This window comes from Myotis yumanensis, unplaced genomic scaffold (genome assembly GCF_028538775.1).
Source record: "Myotis yumanensis isolate MYYU_CA2020_CCGP unplaced genomic scaffold, mMyoYum1.0.hap1 SCAF_5, whole genome shotgun sequence".
Taxonomy (NCBI): domain Eukaryota; kingdom Metazoa; phylum Chordata; class Mammalia; order Chiroptera; family Vespertilionidae; genus Myotis; species Myotis yumanensis.
The window spans coordinates 74,417,675-74,442,938 of record NW_027223756.1 but is presented as its reverse complement, the minus strand read 5'-3'; the positions used below and the strand labels follow the sequence as shown (position 1 = coordinate 74,442,938).

At 42.2% G+C, this 25,264-nt stretch overlaps 1 protein-coding gene across 1 annotated transcript in view; it reads right to left on the bottom strand.

Moving 5' to 3' along the window:
• Positions 1-25,264, bottom strand: part of INTS9 (integrator complex subunit 9) — a 106,099-nt gene that overhangs the window by 68,831 nt on the left and 12,004 nt on the right. The window contains exon 2 of the mRNA XM_070415517.1: positions 8,897-9,024. Within this exon, the coding sequence (XP_070271618.1) occupies positions 8,897-9,024 (128 nt within the window). The remainder of the gene's footprint in view (positions 1-8,896; positions 9,025-25,264) is intronic.

Below are 25,264 nucleotides of genomic sequence, written 5' to 3'. Positions count from 1 at the left end.
GTTAACGATTACTCATTTATTTCCGCCCTTTGTATTCAGCATGTCTCTATAGAAATAAACCTACATTCCCATGAAAATTGAAGCTTTTTGTTTTTTTGTGGCTCACATAAAATTAAACCTTGTTTATTTGGCCCATGTTAGCCTCTGAGTTTGACATGTTTGCCTTACATAAAAGGTTTATTCCAATGAAATTTCAACAAGAGTCCCATACCCCGCCCCTCCTCATCCAACTAGAAGGCCATCTCCGTGTCCTTTCTGTGTAGAAACTGGAGTCATAAATGATCTGAGCGATAAGCTCTGGCTAAGTAGGCTAACGAGGGTGGGATAGAGGAGGGGGAGTAGAGCCTCCATGGCTGAAAGAACAGTGTGTGACTGTCTTGGGCAGGAGATAAGATTTCTTTGAAAATGAAAGGAAACAAAGAGCAAGATACTAGAGCAGTGATGGCGAACCTTTTGAGCTCGGCGTGTCAGCATTTTGAAAAACCCTAACTTAAATCTGGGGCCGTGTCACATATAGAAATTTTTTGATATTTGGAACCATAGTAAAACAAAGACTTATATTTTTGATATTTTTTATATATTTAAATGCCATTTAACAAAGAAAAATCAACCAAAAAAATGAGTTCGCATGTCACCTCTGACACGCGTGTCATAGGTTCGCCATCACTGTACTAGAGGGACAGGCGTAAAGCTCAATATACCAAGATGTACTTGGTATGTATCCTAAGAGCAATGAAAGATCATTGTTTTAAATAGGTGAGAGGTGAGGTTAGATTTGTAATTCTAAAAGATGGTTCTGAAGAAAACTGACACCATGTGCCTGCTGATATCATACACCATCATTTGTTTGGCATTTCTACCAAAAATAATCCCAATCTAATCTAATAATTGGCCTGTACTCCTAAAAATGACAAGGTCCTAACAGACAGACAAACTGCAAAACTCATTCAGATTACCACATTAAGCCAGAGGTTCTCAACCTGTGGGTCGCGACCCCTTTAGGGGTCGAACGACCCTTTCACAGGGGTCGCCTAAGACCAATGGAAAACACATATATAATTACATATTGTTTTTGTGATTAATCACTATGCTTTAATTATGTTCAATTTGTAACAATGAAATTGGGGGTCACCACCACATGAGGAACTGTATTAAAGGGTTTCGGCATTAGGAAGGTTGAGAACCACTGCTAAGCGCTCAGCCTGTTTTGTCTTCCGGATGGAAAGTATAGTGTCAGTCACCGGTGACTGACTGGGCACTTTACATGTTATGTAACATGTGATCTGGAGAGCATCCTGGGCCTGTATCACTATTTTTCTTTTTCGCTATAAAGGACATTATAGTAAAACTAGAGGCCCAGTACACGTATTCAGGCACCGGTGGGGTCCCTTGGCCTGGCCTGCGCCCTCTCGCCATCTGGGACCCCTCGGGGGATGTCGGAGAGTTGGTTTCAGCCCAATCCCCACAGGCCAGGTCGAGGGACCCCACCGGTGCACAAATCCATGCACTGGGCCTCTAGTATGCATATAAGATCTTTGATTAATCTCTTCCTGCCCACTCCTCTCCCCCCACCCCCCTGAGATTCATCAGTCTGTTTCATGTTTCCATGTCTGTGCGTTGAGCGTCTGGCCCCTGGTAGTCAGTGTGCATCATAGCTACTGGTAGAATGGTCAAACAGTCGCTTAGGCTTTTATATATATAGATATGAATTTGTGTAATTTGGGAAGTATGAATAAGATATAAAGCATAGATACTAGTATGAAATCAATGTAAGTTTTCTGATTTTGATTATTGTACTGATTAGGTAAAGAATGTCTTAGAAAATAGGCACTCAGATATTTATGTAGTAAAGGAGCATCGTGTCTGTGTCTTTGAAATGGTTCAGAAAAAATTACATGCATGCACATTCAGAGGAAACGACAAAGCAAATGTGATAAGATGTTAACTGATAAGGATAACTGGGAATCGTTTGTATTATTCTTGCAACTGTTCTGTAAATCTGAAGTGATTTCAAAGTAAAAAGTTATACAAAAAGATGACTTTGGATTCAGGCAGGAGCAAGATCAGAACTGAAGAAAGTTGCTAGGAGGCTTTATAAAGCAATAATGCCTGTAAAAGAGGACAATGATTACAGCAGCACTGAACAGAAGTGACTGGATTCTTGAGCACTGTAGAAGGTAAAAATGACAAGGCTTAATGACAGACTCAATTGACATGGGGAGTGAGCAAGAAGGGCATATTTAAGTTAACTCCTGGCTTTTATAACAGGATGCCATCCACTAAGGTAGGCCCTGTGGGGAGTGATGAGGGGGGAAGAAGTCTGGGAGTGGCTGCTCGCCTCTTCTGGACCAAGTCTAATAATGAACTCAACTTGGGGCACATTGAGTTTTGAAGTGCCTTCAAAGGCACACCAAGGAGAGGAACTTTGGATATATGAATATTTTAGATACATGAATCTGGAGCTCAGAAGAGAATTACTAACTAAAGATGCATATTTATAAGTTACTAGAGGCCCGATGCACGAATTTGTGCATGGGTGGGGTCCCTAGGCCTGGCCGGCAATCGGGCCAATCAGGGCCATGGGAGGTTGGCCCGCCAAGAGGAGGGACCACAGGAGGTTGGTTGACCGGCCCTGATTAAGGTCACTGGGGCCAGCCGGGGGGAAGGACTGTGGGTGGTTGGCCAGCCAGGGGGAGGGACTGCGGGAGGTTGGCTGGCCACCCCAATTAGGGCCATAGGGGCCGCCCGGCTGTGGGGAGGGACAACAGGAGGTTGGCTGGCCACAGGAGGTTGGCTGTAGGAGTGCACTGACCACCAGGGGCAGCTCCTGCACTGAATGTCTGCCCATGGTGGTCAGTGCACATCATAGCGACTGGTTGACTGGTCGTTCGGTTGCTTAGGCTTTTATATATATACTAGAGGCCCGATGCATGAAATTCATGCAAGATTCGACCTTCGCAGCCATGGCAGCTGCCTGGATCCATCCGTTGAAGCCACAGGGCAGTTGCCTGGATCCCTCCCTCGCAGGCACAGTGGCTGCCTCCATCCTGCGGCTGCAGCCCCAGCTTCACCCAAAGGATGTCTGGTCTAATTAGCATATTATGCTTTTATTATTATAGACTAGAGGCCTGGAGCACAAAATTTATACATGGGTGGGGTCCCTAGGCCGGGCCGGTGATCAGGGCCAATCAGGTTCCCTGCCTCCCTGCCTCTTCCTTCCCTCACCGCCCACGCACTGCCACCACACAGTTCCCTGCCTCCCCACCTCCTCCTTCCCTTGCTGCTGGCATCCACTGTCACCCACCCCCAGTTCCCCATCCCAGCCCGAGGTCTGGCCCCGATCAAGAGATTGGGACCTGTTGGCCGGGGGGAGGGACCAGGAGGTTGGCCGGCAGGGGACAATTGCCACCGCAGCAGGTGGGCAGTGGGCTGAGTGGGATGCCGGCTGGGGGGAGGGTCAGAGGGAGGGACCTGGGAGGTTGGCCACCAGCCCCAAGGAGGGAGCCAGCCCTTGAACCCCTGGGAAAGGGGCCACTTCTGCCACCACCCACCCCCGGTTCCCCATCCCAGCCCGAGGGCCCGGCCCCAGTTGGGTAATTGGGTCTGCCAGCCACGGGGAGAGACTGGGAGGTTGGCCGGCAGGCCCCAATAGCAATCGGGGCCTGCGGGCTGGGGGCAGCTCCTGTGTTGAGCACCTGCCCCCTGGTGGTCAGTGCACATCATAGTAACTGGTCGTTCCATCGTAACAGTTGCTTAGGCTTTTATATAGATTGTTTGGATGATTATGGAAGCCCTGAGCATTTATTAAATTCCTTTGGTGGAGACTCTTATAGCCCAGCACTAGATAGTGAAGAATTCTGATATGTGATGGCCAGTTGGAGAAAGATGAATCTCCAAAGTAGATAGAACAGGAAGAATTAGAGATAAAAGAGGAAAACCAGGAATGCATTACCATGGGGGAGGGTGCTGCTGAATGCTCAAGTAGGATGAAGACTGTGCATCAGAGCTAATGACATGAAGTCATTTGCGACTTCAGGGAGAGGCGTTCTGGTGGGTGGTATGAGAAAGGGACAGGTTGGAGGAGTTAGGAATGCTGAAAAGAAAAGTTGAGAGAAGGTGAAAAAATTTTTTTCTTATATTTTATGTTAGAAGTGACAGCATAATTAAATGGGAAAAACTGAGTTAAGATGGAAGGGTTCAAGATAAAGGAAAGATCACAATTAATAGCGAGATGGCTCTGAGAAGGCAAGAAGGGTTGGAATCTAGGGAAGAAAAAGGGATTCATTCACATGACAAATATTTACTGAGAAGCTAATCTGTGTCAATAACTGTTTTAGGCACAGTGGATATTGTGGAGAACAAACAAAACCCTTGCCCTTATAATACTTACCTTCTAGTGGAGAAGGAAGACAATAATGTAAACCTCTATCTATCTATCTATCTATCTATCTATCTATCTAAAAGCCTAAGCAACTGTCCGACCATCTGACTGGTAGCTATGACGCATAATGACTACCAGGGGGCAGACGTTCAACGCAGAAGCTGCCGAGCTGCGGTGACTTGGCAGCTGGGGTTCTTGGGTGACACATTGGAACAAGAGAGGAGGGAACCCTATTCTGGGGTGTGTCACCTGAGAACCGCCCTCTCGCAATCCGGGACCCCTTGGGGGATGTCAGAAGCTGGTTCTGGCCCGATCTCTGCAGGCCAGACTGAGGGACCCCACCTGTGCACAAATCTGTGCACTGAGCCTCTAAAGTATATATAATGCAATGATACGCACTATGAAGAAAAATAAAGCAGGATGAGGGGGTAGGGAGAAACTGGGGATACTATTTTAGTCAAGTATATCTCAGAGGATTCTGAACTGAGCAAAGGAAGATACTTTTTGAAAGAAACTATATGGGCTGCCAATCATCCCACTAATATAACCTCCCTCTGCCCTAACCGGTTTGGCTCAGTGGATAGAGAATCGGCCTGTGGATTGAAGGGGCCTAGGTTCGATTCCAGTCAAGGGTATGCACCTTGGTTGCGGGCACATACCTGGTGGGGAGTGTGCAGGAGGCAGCTGATCGATGTTTCTCTCTCATGTTTCTAACTCTTTATCCCTCTCCCTTCCTCTCTGTAAAAAAATCAATAAAATATATTTAAAATATCTATACTAATAAAAGACAAAGATGCTAATTGACCATACCTTTGCCACGCCCACCAGCCAATCAGAGCGACTATATGCAAATTAACCCAACCAAAATGGTGGTTAATTTGCATATACCTGCTGGGAGTGAAGACTGAAGAGGAGCGAAGCGGCGAAGAAGGGAGGAAGCAAGGCGGTGGAGACAGGAGGGAGCCAGGCGGAGGAGAAGGGAGGGAGCCAGGTGGCGGAGAAGGGAGGGAGCGAGGCAGTGGAGACAGGAGGAAGCCAGGGGCAGAGAAGAGAAGGAGTGAGGCGGCAGAGAAGGGAGGAATTGTGGCAGCGGAGAAGGGAGCCCGGGCTCTGCTCCCATCTCCACTGCTTCACTCAGGCCTCAGGAAGCCCTATTCTTGCAGGAATAGGCCTGAGGAAGCCCTATTCTTGCAGGAATCTTCCTGCAACGGGCCTCTAGTATATACATAACCTCCCTCTGAGAGAAAACCAATGACAAGGAGTAGACAGAGCAGCAGTGGATTCTAATGCTGAGCCAGAGCTGTGAGAATACAAGAATTAGGTAAAGACTAGGATTTAACAGGAAAGGGAAAACATGTAGCTAGGATTGTCTGCCCAATTTAGGTTTTGAACACCTAGCTAATTCATGACCCCACAGAGAATATAGGCCCCTTTTAGAAGCCCTCACAGTACCTTGTATTTTATTTTTCTTAGTAATTATCAACACATATAGTTGTTTTCAAAACACAAGTACACTGAAATCTTCAACTGTGTAATTCTTTCTCTCCTGACAGACTATAAGCTCCATGAGGAAAGGAAAGTTGTCTTGTTCTTGTCTATACTCCCTCGTCTGGCACAGTGCAGATTCTCAGAAAATATCAAATAAATGAACACTTTAATCTTTGGGGGGAGAGGGAGAGACAATAATTTCAGGCCACTTTAATAAGAAATAACTTGTCAGACATATGAGATGCAGCGCCAAAACCAACTGTAAATACACACACACACACACACACACACACACACACTAGAGGCCCGGTGCACACAAATTTGTGCACTCGAGGGGGGAGGGGGGGTCCCCAGCCCGGCCTGTGCCCTCTCGCAGTCTGGGACCCCTCGGGAGATAACGACCTGCTGGCTTAGGCCTGCTCCCGGGTGGCAGAGGGCACGCCCAATCCCTAGGTGCAGCCCCTGGTCGGGCTCAGAGCAGGGCCGATTGGGGAGTTGGGGCGCTGCCCCCTGTCATGCACAGAGCAGGGCAGATCGGGAGGTTGCGATGCTACCCTCAGTCACGCTCAGGGTAGGGCCAATTGGGGGGTTGGGGCACCGCCCCGTCACACTCAAGGCAGGGTGGATGGGGAGGTTGCGGCACCACCCCGTCACGCACAGAGTAGGGCCGATCAGGGGGTTGGGGCGCTGCCCCCTGTCACTCACAGAGCAGGGCCAATCAGGGGGTTGGGGCTCTGTACCCTGTCACACACAGAGCAGGGTCGATCAGGGGGTTGGGGAGCTCCCCCCTGTCACGCACAGAGCAGGGCCCATCAGGGGGTTGAGGAGCTCCCCCCTGTCACTCACAGAGTAGGGCCAATAGGGGAGTTGGGGCGCTGTACCCTGTCACACTCAGGGCAGGGCCAATGGGGAGGTTATGGTTCTATCCTGTCACATACACAGAGCAGGGCCCGTGGCGGGGGGGGGGGGGGCGCCGCACCCTGTCAAACACAGAGCCGCAGGGCGATCAGGGGATTGGGGAGCTCCCCCCTATCAAGCACAGAGCAGGGCTGATCAGGGGGTTGGGGTGCCTTGCCCTGTCATGAACAGAGCAGGGCGGATAGGGAGGTTGTGGCCCCGCCCCCTGTCACACACAGAGCCACAGGGCAATCAGGGGGTTGGGGAGCTCCCCCCTGTCACAGAGCCGCAGGGCGATCAGGGGATTGGGGAGCTCCCCCCTATCAGGCACAGAGCAGGGCTGATCAGGGGGTTGGGGCGCCTTCCCCTGTCATGAACAGAGCAGGGCTGATAGGGAGGTTGTGGCCCCGCCCTGTCACACACAGAGCCGCAGGGCGATCAGGGGGTTTGGGCACTGCCCCCCGTCACGCTGATCCCAGTGCCGGGAGCCTCGCTGCTCTGCTGATCCCGGTGCCGGGAGGCATATTACCCTTTTACTATATAGAATAGAGGCCTGGTGCACGGGTGGGGGCCGGCTAGTTTGCCCTGAAGGGTGTCCTGGATCAGGGTGGGGGTCCCCACTGGGGTGCCTGGCCAGTCTGGTGAAGGGCTGAGGGCCGTTTTCAGGCTGGCGGGTGACTGAAGCTCCCAACTGCTCCCTTTTTTCTTTTTTTTTTCTATTCTGGGCCAGCTTTAGCTCTGAGGCCTTGCTGCTGAAAGCAGGTTTCTGGCCTTTACCTTCTGTATTTGATACAATGTTTGCAGTCCGGCTGGCTGAAGCCCGGCTGACTGAAAGCCGGTTTCTAGGGTTTTGTTTAGCTTCTATATTTGCAACATAGTTGCTTAGAGTTGCAGCTGAGAGGCCGGCAAGTCACGCAGGGAACGTTGGAGTCCGCAGTCACTGGAGCAAGCAAGCCTCCCTGTTCGCTTCAGTGCATGGCTGCCGGCCGCCATCTTGGCTGACAGTTAATTTGCATAAGGATATGCTGATTAGCCAATGGGAAGGGTAGCGGTCGTATGCTAATTACCATGTTTCTCTTTTATTAGTGTGTGTGTGTGTGTGTGTGTGTGTATGTATGTATATATATATATATATATATATATATATATGTTTTTCTTTTCCTTCCTCTTTTGGATAATACCTGTGGATGGTAAATGTATTTCTAAGTGCTGGGTGTGATAATAATGGAATTTTCTGAGCTTCGCATAAAATGTAAGCTGGAATTATCTCTGACCTTGTCCTCATCACCTTATTGTAGCTCTTAGCTCAGGGAGGAAAAAAAAATCAATGGTTGACTTTTATTTTTTCTTTTTCTAGATGGGTTCACAGGGTTATCATTATGAATAATCATTGCACACAGTGATATCTTCAGGACTGAATGAGATGCAACAGATGGTTTACTTAGCTTGCTATATACTTTTGAGCTCTTAAATCTGCTTTAGATAGCTGTTTCCCCTCTTGTATGTGATATAACTTTTTGCTATTGGGACTAATGTGCTTCTAAAAGTTAGCACTTTTTTTTTTTTTTAAATAAACTGCTGCTTCTAAATAACAGCAAGCTTCCTAGATGAGGTCTTAAAAGAGTAAACAACACTGACTGTATGCCTGGGATAACCTATCTGCTTTAAGACATGGACTTTGGCTTCATATCCAATACTAAGATATCTACAGCTGACCAGTACAAGTATAAAAATAGTGCATAGCTACCTATCAGAAAGAACTGTCAGGCTCTATGATGTCAGGTCCCTGCCAAGGCAGTTAAGTGATTCTAAAATTCAATTTTGGGGCTCATCAGTTGACCATTTATATGAATTAGCAGGAAAGATGAAATACACATGACCTCACTTGCACTGAGCAGTTGCAGGAACATTTTACAGAAGCTCAGAACTTATAATAAAGAAGTCAATCAATAAATCAATACAACACTTTCCATCATCCCAGCCAAAGGAAATTATTTTGATGAAGAACATTTTTTTAAGGGAACAAAGTAAACTTAGGACAAAACACAAGATACGGTAACCTTTATATAAATGGGTACTCATTTTCCAGCAAACTAAAGCTCAGTTTGTCTCAGATGCATTAACACATACCTTTGAACAAGTGGCAAAGGAAGGAAATTGAGGGTGGAAGTCATATCCAGTCCACAGTCCAACATAATGGTGGTTGATTTGAATTTAAGCACATTGCATGGTAAGGTTGGGTGCCCGGACAGGCAATACTGAAAAAAAGTAAATCACTTTTATCAATAATCAATTACCAAAAAAGCCCCAAAAGTACAGTAAATTAAATTGATCATTTTATATCAAAAGAACAGTATGTAAATGCAGATAACTTTCTATGTGGTTTTCTCCCTTTTATAGCTCTGAATACCACTTCCCTTAGCAGTTCCAAATACTCAAAAATCTCAGATCAGACCTTATTTTTCGTAGGGTACCAAGTTATGCCTCAAGCAAGCACAGTAATTATTTGAAATAGAAAGTTTCCAAACTATAGTTACCTGGTCCACTCTCAAGTGACATTTCCAAATTCCCACTATCTCATTGCACCTAGGTACTGCCTAAAGCTGCAGAAGTTAACTGCCTACACCAGATGCTTGAACTGTGCGATGGGTTTGGTTTTCTCCTCCTATAAAGAAGTCAAGCGATTTTCCTCACAGTGGAATGGCTGAGGAGGGTTAGCAAGCAAGCATCAATGAGGGGTGATGGCTCAGCCTCGTCAGAAAAATGACGCAAAAGGACAAGTGACTTCCCTGACGTGCAGATACTAAGCAGGAGGGACACCTATTCCCAGCCAGTCAAGCATCTCTCAGCTGTGGCAGCAGCCCTCAGAAGTTAAAGGCGCACAAGCCACAGCGGAGTCTTTAAAGGAGAGTGATGAGGCAAGACCGTGCACTGACCTCAAACATTTCTCACGTCCTCCCCAGTGCAAGGGGAGTGATATGCCACACTGAGAATTATTTATATGGGGTGTGCCCTGTGTCACCTCTTATAATTTGATTGCTGCTCTGAAGAAAAAAAGAGTAAAGAAGAGGGAAAAGACCTTTCCCTCATTTTTAAAGTCATCACATACAGCAAATCCCAGAAAATAGAGGGACCGATGCTCTTAATCCCTTGACAAGTACATTCTTCCTTTCCAATTTTAGGTACAGGACCAGCACCAGTCAGAGTAATGTGACATCAATGCTGGCCCCACGTGGCCACAGCACCTCAGGCTAAGTCTTCCCAGGTATTTGTTGCTTTGCTTGTTCTGTCACAGAATAAATGTCCTACTTTTCTCTAGAGGACATTACAGGGACTAGTGATTTTTAAAAAAATATATTTTAATTGATTTCAGAGAGGAAGGGAGAAGGAGAGATAGAAACATCAATGATGAGAGAGAATCATTGATTGGCTGCCTCCTGCACACCACCTACTGGGATGACCTTGACCGGAAGTGAACCCAGGACCCTTCAGTCTGCAGGGCGATGCTCTATCCATTGAGCCAAGCCAGCTAGTCTGGGACTGGTGATTTTTTAAAACTGCATGTTCTATGAAGGATAAGGCCAAGATCCAAAAAGAATGTATTTCGCAAGCTCCTTTATTCCAAGTTTATGTATGATGATTATATTTCCCAAACCAAAATTTGCAACTCATGGTCTGAAAGAGTATAAAGTTACTTATAATGAAAACAGTACAAATTATTTAAAACTAGAGGCCGTGCATGGGTGGGGTACCTTGATCTGGCAAGGGATCAAGGCCTATGGGGGGAGAAGGGGGCAGCTGGCTGGGGGGAGGGACCCGGAGAGGTTGGCCGGCCAGCCCCCTGATCAGGGCCTATTGGGGGGCCGGTGGCAAGGGTGAGGGACCGTGGAAGGTTGGCTGTGGGCGCGTACTGACCACCAGGGGGTAGCTCCTGTGTTGAGCGTCTGCCCCCTGGTGGTCAGTGCACATCATAGCGGCTGGTCGTTCTGGTTGTTCGATTGTAACAGTCATTTAGGCATAGATAGATAGATAGATAGATAGATAGATTGTAATTGTCCTTAAAAAGTCCAGGAAGCATGATTTGGATAATTATACTTTGCATAAGTTCATTCTTTGATAGGTATCAGAATTACAGAAAAAAACATCTCCCTACTAATCCCTACTATATCCTCCCTACAGTTCCCCATGGTTAGCTTGTTCTTATCCCTATCTAAGAATTATTTGTTAAACTATCTCAAAATGAACACAAAGTATTATGTTAAACTTGCCCCAAATAAGCCAAATGTTCTAATAGCTTTCCTATATTTCTCCTTTTAAAAAGAAATCAGATATTCAGAAAAACCTAAAAAAAATAAAATTAACTGTATATAATGGCTATCGCTGGGTGGAAAGATATGGTGTAATTTTCTTCTTTCTGCTTCCTGTATTTTCCAAACCTTTGACAATAAGCATTTATTACATCTGTATAATTAGAAAAAATATGATTAAAACAAAATTAGAAATCTAGCCAGCAACACTGAATCACCACATTTTTCTTATCTTCATTTTTAACTCTAAATTATGGATAACAGGTTACGCCAGAAGGCAGAAGATTAACGTGTAAAAAAGCTGCTGCTCAAAAGATTTGAGGCAAGAGAATTTAGCTGAAAGACTACATTTGCTCCTGTCTCACACAAGGATAAAGAAAGGTGAGGAGCAATTTATAAGGGCCATAACTGAATGGAAGATTTCCATAGCATCTACTAACAGAGTGCCAGACCTTGCTCTCACTAGTTCCATTTTTATGGATGAGGAAATGGAGCTTTACACAGTTGAGTGGCTTGTCTGAGAAGAGCCAGAGACTCGCAGCAAAGTCCCCTGACTCTAAAAATCCCACTCGTGTTTCCCAAATAGCACCGCTCACTTTGTGGATCAACAGAGTCTCCTGAGACACTAAGTGACTGGCCCAGGTTCACACAGCCAGTAACTGAGGCACCTGCAAGGTTCCTCAAGGTTACCTGTCTCCAGTGATGCTCTCTGCCTGTACCTAATATGCTGCCTGCAATCCCAGTAAGACGAATACACAGAATTATTAACCAATCATGTGATTTCAATTTTAAAATTAGAAATGAATCTACATTACAAAAAGTTTGAAAAATAATAAAAAGAAAAATTGTAGCCATAATCATTTTTCTAGTCCCTGTCTTTTTCTCATATCGGTAAAGGCTATAATTTTAGGACCTCTACTGCTGTGCATGCTGCCTTTAAAACACATGACGACTATGTTTTGTGGTGCATCATACTTCATTTTATTGGCTGCCTAAATAAATACACCATCCCTTGTTTAATCATTCCCTTGCTGTTGAACATTTAGTGTTGCTTCCACTCGCTCTATTACAAACATGGCTGTGGTGATCATTTTCGTGCTTAAGGTTTTTTTCCATACTGGACTATTTTTTTAGAGGATTCCCAGAAGTGGCATTAACTAGGTCAAAAAATATGAGCATTTTATGGCTCTTGATATATGTGCCAAAATGCTTTCCAAAAAAAGGCTGTACCTATTCACAATGTCATCAGTAATATATCAGAAGATCTGTTTCACTGCTTATTCCCATCAGAATTACAGTCATAACCATCTAGAATCTACACCAAAATGCAGCTATAATGTTAGTAGTGGCTATCCAGAATCAATTAAAGGGCCCTAAACAGGCAAGTCGACTACTTGGGAGGAAGTTTGGAGAAATGATGAAAGCAGGGAGTTTGAAGTAAGACTGTCTGTGCTCCTATCCTGGTGGTGCTCGTTATTGACATGTGAGTTGGAAAAGTTACTTAACTTTGCAAAGACAATTTCCTCCTAGTAATAAAGCTACTCTCCTAAAGCTGTGAGGACTAAATGAATGGATATAGCACCTGACACAGGGCCTGTGCTCGCCATTAATTCTGTAGTTACAGAATCATTAAGGGGCTGACGAGGCTACCTAAATTTGGGGAGACTAATTTGCAGCATTTTAGAGACGCAAGTCTATTCTAGAGTGGCATTCACTAATGTCTTAGACATTTGTATATCCCACAAGACTAGGTAAAGCAAATGAACAATTTTACAAATACTGTAGGTTGCTAGTTTGCCCTCCAGGAAGATACAGCCACTGCGAACAGTGTGAATATTCTAGCCAAAATAAGGTTCTACAATTTTTATTTTATTTTTTTTGCTTAACAAGCATATAGCAATGCTTTTATGTTAATTTTATTTCTAAATAACAAAGAGTTAAAGTGAATCAAAGAGTTTTATAAGATACAATAAATCTCACAACTCTGGACTAAAACATTATATGGCCTCCTTTTCCCTAGTCTTGGTTAAAATAATTTAATATACGTAGTTATTAAGATATGGCGTTTATTAAGTGTCAGGCACTCTGCAAGAACTTTACATTTAGTTCCTTTAAATCCTCCCATGAGTGCCATGAGATAGTAATAACTTTCCCATCTTATAGGTGAAGAAAAGGCACAGAAATGATGAAGTTGCACATGTTACAAAGTTGTAAGGGTGTGCCAGGACTTAACCCAGGACAGTGAGACCCAGAAAGTGTACACTCAACTACCACAGCATGCCATGCTACACGGAAATAAAGGAATTGTCAGGGACCCCCCAAAACCATGCAGAGATGATATGTCCCCAAAGGCCATCTTTTAAGTTGATAAAGAATGTAGATTGAATTTATAGTCTTGTTGTGAACAATGAAAATTAGTTATACGATTAACTTAAGATAAAGCAAAGGTCCCAATTAGATTAAATTATTAAATTGGCCTCCAATCCATCACAAGCAGTAATTTTCTTTTGCTGGATTTTCCCTTCCATTCCAAAAAAGGTGATAGTTTTCTCTCACTACAAAGTAGTGTTACTGCTGAAACTGCCTCTAAATATCTATTATGTGACCTAAAACTGTTAGGTTAAGTTAATGCCAAAAGCTTTTTAATTTTGTTTGGGAGAATTTTTTTTGATGCTGTGCAATTCTCCCAAACAAGATTAAAGAGGGGCTGGTTTTCCTTAAAAAAAAAAAAAAGGCAATAGTGTTAATGAAGTAAGCTATAAATGACATCACAAATTTCCCCCTCTTTCTTTCTTTCTCTAAACCAACGCATATGTCCACTGTGAAACTCTATGAGCAGAGACATGAAGATCGGTTTGCCTTTCTCACTGGCAGTAAAATAAAGAAGTGAGTTTGGTTGTTTCTGATTCATATACAACATTAAAAAAAAAACAGTTTTAGCAAAATAATTTTTGTATAATGGTTTTGCCTCCTGGTGAAATATTAGAAAACCTACTAGTATAATTCAAACATAAATGAATATAGGGTAAAACAAATTTAATGGATTCAGAAAATGTATTTGAAAAATTCCAACACTGATTCAAGGCAACACTGATTTAAACTATAAATGGAAGGGTATTTTCTTTAATCTGATAAAGGGTTCCTAACCAAATCTTACATCATAGTTAATGATGAAGCATGAGAAACAGTTCTGCAAGTCAAGAACAAAACAAGAATACCTACTATGACTGCTTAAATTCAACACTATACTGAAAATGCTATATAGTGTGATAAGACAAGAAAAATCTATAATAATAAAAGCATAATATACTAATTAGACTGGATGTCCTTCCGGACGACCTTCCAGACAACGCTGGGGCTGCGAGGGAAGCCTGGGGACCGGGTGCCTGCTGGAAACTGGAGGGAAGCCCGGGTCCCGGGTGCCAGAGGGAAGCCGGTGCCGGCAGCTGGGGGAAGGAATGCCTACTCTTGCACAAATTGCATGTATCGGGCCTCTAGTAAAATATAAAATGTTAGAAATAGAGAAATAAAACTGTCATCATTCACAGATGATAAATTAGAAGACATTCTGAAAACACACTATTACAATTAATAAGGCAGTTCATCAAGGTTGTTGGGTACAAGAATTAACATACCAAAATTAACTGAGTTCTTATATGCCAGCAATAAACAAGTAGTAAACACAAATAAGCATTAAAATAGAATACCATTTAGCCCTAACCGGTTTGGCTCAGCGGATAGAGCATCGGCCTGTGGACTCAAGGGTCCCAGGTTCGATTCCGGTCAAGGGCATGTACCTTGGTTGCGGGCACATCCCCAGTAGGGGGTGTACAAGAGGCAGCTGATCAATGTTTCTCTCTCATCGATGTTTCTAACTCTCTATCCCTCTCCCCTCCTCTCTGTAAAAAATCAATAAAATATATTAAAAAAAATAAAATAGAATACCATTTATATAGCAAAAAATTAAATGTATCATAAAAGTATAAAAAAGTGTGAAATCTTTACTGAAAAAATTATAAATCTCTACTTAAAGATAATGTTAATTGAATAGAAAATAAACTACTGCAAAAAATAGCAGTTTTCACTAATCTACTTTTTCATAGAGTTTAAGAATCATACGGATTAGGTAAAAAAACTAAGGAACAATGATCGGAGAGTATTTAAATTTTCTGATATTACAACTTAGTATAATGTGATTAACAGTAGGCTATTGCACTGGGATAGCTAATGGACCAATTAACTAGGAATAAACTTCAAAAAAGAGGCACACATATATCTTGGACTTTGATATATGATAAAAATATCACTACCAATATATGGTGCTGGGAAAGTTTGTAATCCATTTGAAAAAATTACCTGAGAAATAGAAATGAGGAAGCAAGAGTGGTCAATAAATGAAGATATGAAAAGATGCTTGATCTCACTATAATCTGGGAAATACAAGCCTTAGGTTGGCTAAAATTAAACAGACTGCAATACTAAGTATTGGAAAGAATGTAATCTATATATATAAAAAACCAGCGACTGTAACGCCATAACGACTGGACAACTGGTCGCTATGATGTCAGCCCCTACCCCTGGCTGGCCCCACCTCTGATCAGCCTCTCCCACCCTGATTGAAGGCAGGGCTGCTGGCCACCCCCCGCCCCCGTGGCTCCTCACCCAGGCCGGCCCCACCCCCCAGCAGGGACCCCCACCCTGATGGGGGCATGGCCAGCCTGCAAACCACCTGCAGCCCCTTGCCCAGAGGAGACCTCCCCCACCCCGATTGGGGGTGTGGCCCCTCACACAGGAGGCCCCGCCCACAGCGGGGACCCCCACCCCAATTGGGGGTGTGGCCAGCCTGAAAAACTCCCGTGGCCCCTCACCCAGTGGAAACCCCCACCCTGGTAGGGGGGGTGGCTGATCTGCAAACCACCCACAGCCTCTCACCCCAGCCAGCCCCCCAGTAGGGACCCCCCACCCAGATCCGGGACCCCCATCAGGGCAGGCAAGCTGGCCCCCACCCGTGCACCAGGCCTCTATCCTATATAATAAAAGGGTAATATGCAAATTGACCCTAAAGGCAGAACAATCAGAACGACCAATGGACCAGTCACTACGAGGCGCACTGACCATTTCTCGGTATCTTTTCCCGGCTGGCAGGCTCCGGTTGCCTGATGATGAACGAGGAACCAGGGGTGGGTGGTGGGGGGTGTGGGCGGTGTCAGGCCAAGGCCCCTGCCCTGCTGGTCACCCCACACACAGAGGGCAACCCATGGCGGAGGCGGGGCTGGTGAGCGGGCAGTAACAGCCAACCTCTCAGTCCCTTCCCCTGGCCGTCAGGCACTGATCACCATATGGCAAAAGGGGAACCAGGGGTTGGTGGCAGCAGGTTTCAGGGCCGACTGTGGGCAACTGGGGAGGATGGCCCTGATTGCAGGCCAGGCCTAGAGACCGTACCCATAATTCGTGCATTGGGCCTCTAGTCTATATAGTATATAAAAGCCTAAGTGACTGTTAAAACCAGTCGACTGAAGGACCAGTCACTATGACACCACTGACCACCAGGGGGCAGATGCTCAACACAGGAGCTGCCCCCTGGTGGTCAGTGCACTCCCACAGCCAACCTCTCGCAGCCGGCCAACCTCCCCCAGTCCCTCCCCAGGCCGGCCGGCCCCAATAGCCAGCCAGGTCGAGGAACCCCATCCGTACACAAATTCATGCACTGGGCCTCTAGTAGAGTATAAACTGGTAGAATCACTCTGGTGAACAATCTGGCAATACCTAAAAATGCTAAAAATATACATACTTTAACATATACTAAACTAATAAAAGCATATAAGGGTATGATACACAGCTACTAACTTGAGGAAGTAGCAACCTCTGGTGAGGGAGAAAAAAATGAAAGTTGTTGATCTTAGCTTTAGTTATAACTTGTCTTTAAAGGGGGGAGGGCAGGAAGGAGATCTGATTTTCCCTCTTACCTCCCAAAAAGTACAAACTATTAACATCTACCTAAGGGTGTCTTTTTGTATTGTCATTAGATACTTCCGCAGACACCAGAATTATGTAATTATACCTTTCCTACTATTGTTAAAATCTGCAGTGTTATTTTCCTTATGACAAAAGTCTCATGGTGCAAAAATAGAATCTAATAGGTCCTAATGGATAAATATTTTAGTATTAGTATAGCATTTGCTAGGTATATTTGTTAATTTTCAAGGAACTGTGCTTGGTAGTGATAATGGTCTATAATTTTCATTTTGATATCTCACTTATCCTGAGGCAATGAAATGGAATACTGAAATGGCAATGAAATGGAATAAAACTACTGAAATGGCAATGAAATGGAATAAAATGCGAATACCTCAGGAGGATGATTCAACAATATATGATCTTGGGGGGAGGGGAGAAACAAAGGTAACTCCTAGATTTTTAAATTATTGAGATTACTTCGGTATCTTTAATGAACTTTTTGATGCTATATAGTCTTACAAACTTTGGCAAAACACTTCTCTAACAAGACCAGGCAAAGCTTTATAATTTTATGGTAAAATTTTCAACTGATATAATTACCTATTTACCAGAAATGTCATATTAATATGATAGCTATATTTATCAATATACATATTCATAAAAATACACATCAATGCTGACATTTGAAAAGGAATTCTAAAAATAAAAGTGGACCGGGAGAACCAAGATGGCGGGATAGGTACACACTTGTACTTGCTGCCTCAAACCACCACATCAAAACTACAACAGAAAGACAAAACGGATATTATCCAGAACCACAGGAAGGCTGGCTGAGTGGAAATTCTACAACTAGAAGGAAAGAGAAAAGCGCATCGAAACTGGTAGGAGGTACAGAGGCGCGTGTGGAAGCGGGCTGGTAACTGGGTACGCTGTTGTCTTTTTCAATCGGGAGGGAGATACAAACTCCCAATTGCTCTGAATTCCAGTTCCGGGAGAGACTCTGGGGACCCAGACTTATACGGGGAGAAACTGGACTGTCTGGCATTGGGCCGAAACGTAAGGGCGGCTTTCTCGAAGAGGTGCTTGCAGCGATCATTGTTCCTGCACGGGGCCGTGGGACACAGAGACCCTGGGACCTCTCTGAGGCAGAGCAGACTGGCAGCCATTGTGGTTTGCTCTGCCCTGATGATTCCCTGAGACCACGCCCCACCCAATTTACAACCCCATCCAAGCTGTGAGCAGAGGCTTTTGCATATGAATGGCCTGTTCTTTTGCAATCTAAAACCTAAAACTGCAGCTGGGTCAAAGAGCACCAAAGCTTCCAAAAGAAGGCCTAGACAGCAGCCTGCATTGCTTCACAGCTGGGCCTCATCTGGGCACTTCCAAACCCCAAACAAAGAGGAGGAATCTGCAGATCTCACTGTAGCTCCTGCTGGGTGGCCTCAGGCATTGGCTGACTTTGCACCTCCTTGGAGATCCAAGAGCCAGTGTACCCAGTGGTCAGAGTGAGACTATACCAGAGTACAACTCTTCACATCCATAAGCGACACACTCAAGGGACAGATTCAGTGAGCACCAAAGCCCCACTGAAGCAAGTCCAGCTCCATAAGGGTATCTCCAGCACAGCAGTTCTCCCACTGTAGACACAGCTGGTCCTCACAGCCAATTGGCCTGGTGGTCAATCCCTCCCAGTGATATCAACAGCAATCAAGACTTAACTACAACAAGACTGTGCACACAGTCCACAAAAGGGTGCACCAAGAGTGTCAGCCTGGTAATATAGGACACCTAGCACACAAAGCCATTCTATCAACACAGGGAAACAGCCAAAATGTGGAGACAAAGAAACAGGTCACAAACAAAAGAAATGGAGGAAAGCAAACTACTGGATATAAAGTTCAAAACCACGCTTATAAGGTTACTCAAGAATCTTCTTGAAATCTCCGAGAAATTTAGTGAGACCCTCAAGTATATGAAAAAGGACCAATTAGAAATTAAGCGTACACTTACTGAAATAAAGAATAATATACAGAGATCCAACAGAAGACTAGACCACCCCAAGAATCAAGTCAAAGATTTAAAATACAAAGAAGCAAAAAACACCCAACCAGAAAAACAAAAAGAATCCAAAAATATGAAGATAGTGTAAGGAGCCTCTGGGACAACTTCAAGCATACTAACATCCGAATTATGGGGGTGCCAGAAGAAGAGAGAGAGCAAGATATTGAAAACCTGTTTGAAGAAATAATGACAGAAAACTTCCCCTACCTGGTGAAAGAAATGGACTTACAAGTCCAGGAAACGCAAAGAACCCCAAACAAGAGGAATCCAAAGAGGACCACACCAAGACACATCATAATTAAAACGCCAAGAGTAAAAGACAAAGAGAGAATCTTAAAAGCAGCAAGAGAAAAACAGTTAGTTACCTACAAGGAAGCACCCATACGACTGTCAGCTGATTTCTCAACAGAAACTATGCAGGCCAGAAGGGAGTGGCAAGAAATATTCAATGTGATGAATAGCAAGAACCTACAACCAAGATTACTCTACCCAACAAAGCTATCATTTAGAATTGAAGGTCAGATAAAGAGCTTCACAGATAAGAAAAAACTAAAGGAGTTCATCACCACTAAACCAGTATTATATGAAATGCTGAAGGGTATTCTTTAAGAAGGGGAAGAAGAAAAAAGTTAAAAATTATGAACAACAAAGTGACAACAAATACATATCTATCAACAAGTGAATCTAAAAATCAAGTGAATAAAAAAATCTGATGAACAGAATAAACTGGTGAATATAATAGAATCAGGGGTATAGAAAGGGAGTGGACTGACAATTCTCGGAGGGAAGGGGGCTTGAGGGGTGAGGGAAGAGACTGAACAAAAATCATACACCTATGGACGAGGACAGCGGAGGGGGGTAAGAGCATGGGGTGGGGTGGGAACCAGGTGGAAGGAAGCTATGGGGGGAAAAAGAGGAACAACTGTAATAATCTGAATAAAGATTTATTAAAAAAATAATAATAAAAATAAAAGTGGACCTTAGGTTAGAGCAGAATAGGAATTGGAAATTTCACTGTATGAATTACCTTCACTAACAGTAAGAATTATTGACAAATATTTTCTATGTAATACTTAATTAGCTCTTTCCCAACAAGTGAATAAAGTAAATATTGTTGATACCAACTCAATTGTCAAGGCTCAAGATCACACAGTTAATAACAGACTGAATTCGCACTCAAATCAGCACAAATTCTAAGTGCTTTCTCTCACATCATTCCAAGTAATAGGAATAAGAATGACTGACAGTGCACTATGCTAAGAGTGACAGATTTAATATGGATAGAAGAGTTGGAAAGGACAAAACATCAAAGAATCTTAGAAATAACAGTGACTACAGTTTTGTCTAGTCATCTTTTCTAACTGCTCCCTCAATATTGTGTCCCTATTGTACCACTATCAAATCCCTGTTAGATTACCTCTAAGGCAGACAGCTTGGAATAGACTGATAAGGGAAAGTATTTGATTAGTCCATTCAGACTACTGACATTCGATTCCATGTCTCCAGAAGCAGTACACTAGCGTATTTTAATACTTTTTAAATGTTCTATTTCCTAATGACAAAATCCACACTTTTTTTTTAAATTTAGTTTTTCCCCCCCAATGCTCACCAGATTCTTAGCTTCCACAAAAATCATAAAATACTGGGGCTAAAGGGGCTTTGAATTAAAAATGGATCATAAAATTAAGAGTAAAAGCTAAAATAAAACTTCTGGACAAGCACTGTTCAAAAAAAATACCGCACAATGCAGGCCACACACAATTCTAAAATTTCTAGTAGATAAATTAAAAAAATAAAAGGAACAGGTTTAAGTTACTTTTAGTAATATATTTAACCCACTATATCTAAATTATCATTTCAATATATAATATAAAATTTTATTCACATATTTTTTACAACACTTGTTAGTACTAACTCTTTAAAATCTGGTGTGACCCTTATGTTCACAGTGTATTTCAATTTAGATGCCAAATTTTCACCTGAAATACTTGATATGCATTTAGATTTCATAAAACTTACAGTTGAAAAAAGTAGCTCCACATATCCAAGTTCTTATGAACATACTAAAACTTTTTCAATAAATGAATTGCATGTCAACCTTTAAAAACCAAATTAATTAAATTGAGATACAACTTAAAATTCAGTTGCTTTGTCATACTCATAACATTGTGAGTGTTCAATAACCACATGCAATTAGTGGATACTCTATTGGGAAGGGTAACTCTAGAAAAACAGGAAAATCTCTGTGCCTTGGGTTGGGCAAAAATTTCTAAGATTAGACACAAAAAGCAAGAACCATAAAAGAAAAATCTATAAATTTGATTTAATAAAAATTTAAAACTTGTTCTTCAAAAGACATTGTTAAGAAAATGAAAGATAACTCACACATTAGGAGAAAATACTTGCAAAACACATATTTGATAAAGAACTTGAATACAGAAGATAAAAAGAATTCTTTCAACCCGAGAACACAATGAAATAAAAATGGGCAAAATATTTGAATAGGCATTGACTGAAAAAGACATATGGATGGCAAATTAAAAGATCCTAAACTTTAGTCCTTGGAGAAATACAAAGTGAAACCATAATAAGATGCCACTGCATTCTTGCTAGAAGGGTCAGAATTAAAGATTGATAAGTTGGAAACCTCATACACTACTAGCATAATGCTTTTGAGATTCACCTTTGTTTCTGCAAATACCATTTATCTTTGTTACTAAGAAAATATTCCATTGTATAGATGTACCACAATTTGCTTATCCATTCACAAGCTGATGGATATTTGGATTGTTATTTTCAGTTTTTGATGATTACGAATAAAGCTGCTATAAGATGTCACATACAGGTTTTTGTAGGGGCATATGATTTTATTTCCCTGGCATAAGTACTTAAAGAGTGGGTTATATATGTTTAACTTTATAAGAAACTCCCAAACTGTTTCCCAAAGTGGACAATTATTTTTAGCTTAAATAAGCCAATCAGATTTTGTTGCTGGGCTGTGTACTACAGCATCCAATAGCCCTTTTAACCTAGGCATAAAGCATTAGTTCTAATTGTGCTTCTAATTTGGTATTAGCCCCCATGAATCCCTAAATTCTTTGGGCCTCAAATTTCCTCATCCACCATTTCACTGGGGCACCCAAAATCCTTGGTCTTTTATATAACCTGCCAACAAGATGTGTCTGTGCCACTGTATTCTTTTACAATTCACTTTCTGAAAGTATAAAAAAATTACATGATTTATAAGCTGGAAGGAATTCCAAGATCATCTAGTCCAAATACCTCTTTAAAAATGAAGAACCTCACTCTTCCAAGGCTTGTGAGCTTTCCTCTCCACCAACACACCAGAGTATACACATTCAATGACATCAGTAAATGCAGCTCTCTAGGAGACACTCCATGCCCAAACAGGGTGTGTAAGATTCTTAATGTGTCAGGGAAAGAGGGGAGTACTGAGACTCCTTGCCTTATACCTCTCCATCCTGAGTTAAATTGCTTCCACTGAGCCCAATTTGCCTAATTTGATACTATTATCCCTGCTAAGAATTTTGGGCCAGGCCCTGACACACTCAGAGACTTCTATAAATACATTTCAATTTTATTTGGTAATCTTTCACTTATTCCGCTTTATTTCTTGATTCTATCTTGCAGGAGAGCTGTTAAATGTGTCAATCATACTCACTGTCAAAATGACTACACAGCTGGATAAAAGAGAGGGTAATTTTCCACTCGAGCAGAAAATCTGTAGCATGCATGGTGAACACAGAGAAAGAAGTCACTTTCTGGTTGGGGAGTGGCTAAATACCATGACACTTACGGTAGGGCCCTCCTGTTTATCCTGATCCTGTCCTCTGACTTGGCTTTTCATAAAAATGAGTAAAGAAGCAGAAAGTGGTGGTAAAAAGCCTTTCCCCATGCCCCCTGCCCCTCCCACACAGAGAAGCTCAGAAAGAGTGAGAATGTTGACAGTAAACATTAAAGATGAGAGAGGGGCTGACTTGGGAATAAATATTGTTGGCTGTTGGGCACCAGAATTTTAAAAATGTTAGAAAGTGATTATAGTTGATAAAAAAGAGTCCACAGAGCTATGTATATGATATCAAAGTATTTTTTAAAATTCACTGGAAGCACATACAGGTTGTCCCCCAAAAAATGTATACACAGTTTAACAGCTGATAGCTCAATTTTGAAAATGAAATGTATTTTAATAAACACTGCCTTTATAATTATTCAAAGTGTGCGCATACATTTTTTTGGGGGGATACTCTATATATACCAAACTGGTAAAAGTGGTTACTGCTGGGGCGAGGGTGTTGATCATATTGGAACCTTCACTGTTTACTTGCGATATTCTGTACTCTTGACCCATTTTTTAAAAACATTAACCAGATTTTTTTAAAGCAGATTTTTTTTTCACTTTTTTTTTTTTTAAATAAAGAGTAATTAACATAGAGATTTCTATTGGCAACCAAGTTTTAAAAGAGGTGGAGGAAATGGGAGGTAGAAGGTAAGGGTAGAAATAGTTGACAATAAATTAACAAGTACTACTCTAATCTAACTTTCCATTGAAACTATGTATATATCTATGATCCAAGCAAAAGCTGTACTACCACTACCAAAAAGACATTGTATTAAAGGTCATATATGATTGACCTATGCACTGTGTTTTGCTTTTGTTCTAGAGTATTTGTTTTACTTGTGATTGGTTTTCAGGTGTTTAATGACCCAATATTATGTCCTATAAGAAAAAATACACTAAGGCTGATAAAAGTGCTAGTAAAAAGCAATATATGATTATGATGGAGAAAGGTAAAGATCATTTTAAAAAGAGAAAGAGTATGAAAATGATAAGTATAATATTGGGATGAATTAAATAACAGTAAAGGCAATTTAAGAACAATGGTATTGAAAATTTGCAGCAATGACAATGAGCAAGAAAAGTAGAAAAAAGATTAACAAAATGCTATAAAACTTGTAAATGGCTAAGAGGATTAGGTTGAGAATATGTTGAGTTAAAGGAGCCGGACACAAGTAAGTACATAGATGGATTAACAACTAGATAATTTATGTTCGTTTTACGGTATGGAAATTATATACCTATACATATGGTATATCCATACCCTGAGGACGGCATCACACGTTCCAGTGATTTACCTGTATTCAACCTGTCGATGTGACTATGTATTTATCATAGCATGTCCTATGTATTCATCAGTTCTGTAGAAATGGGATCCTCCCAAACTTTCTCAATAAAGATGAAAGTCAAGGAATTCATTGGGTGTTTCTGTTCTTTTTCCATCTGGGCACTCATCTCATATGGTGCCCATCAAATGGTCCCATTGATTCTCCAGATCCCTTTCGCATTCTGATGTGTTTGTGAATTCTGTTACTACTTATGAGGACCTCATAAGGTGCTTAGAAAAATCTTGTTCTAAGTAGGTAATTATGACTTTGCTTTGATGCCTTTGCTAAGCATGCTGATGCTTCCTGTTTTGATTATATTTCACTATTTGAAAATATTTTCTGTAATGCAATGAATTATACTTTTTTATTTCCAAACTCCTTTGCCCGATTCCAAAGGGATGAAGAAGGCTCCAGGTGTTTAAAATTCTTACTTTAAGCTCCTAAACTTTCTGTTACAGTTCCAAAGCACCAAGTCTCATATTTAAAATCCACCACTGTGGCTTCAGTCTACCCTTCTAACTTATACTTTTAATACATTCAATAAGTCTGCCCTTGGTCCCAACTGCAGTGATCTAGTGCTCCAATCACATGTACAAATCTTTCACATGTTAATAACACAAGTTGAATGAAACTGTTGATATTCTGAATAAGGAGGATGTGAGAAAACAGAAATGTGCCCATTTTTGTACACATTGCTATAGAGCTGAACATCTCATTCTAAATCTTTTTTAAAACCACCTTATTAAGGTATGATTGACATGTAAAAATGCACTGAAACATATTTAGGGTACATAACTCGATGAGTTTGGGGATAAATATATACCCATTAAACCATCACCACTATCAAGGCTATCCATAAACATCCATCACCTCTCAATAGCAGACTCATAGAAATAAAAGACTTCTATGACCTTTTAATAATGGAAGTTTCCTCTCACTTCCATTATTATTATTACTTACGTGTGTGTGAGTGTGTGTGTGTGTATGT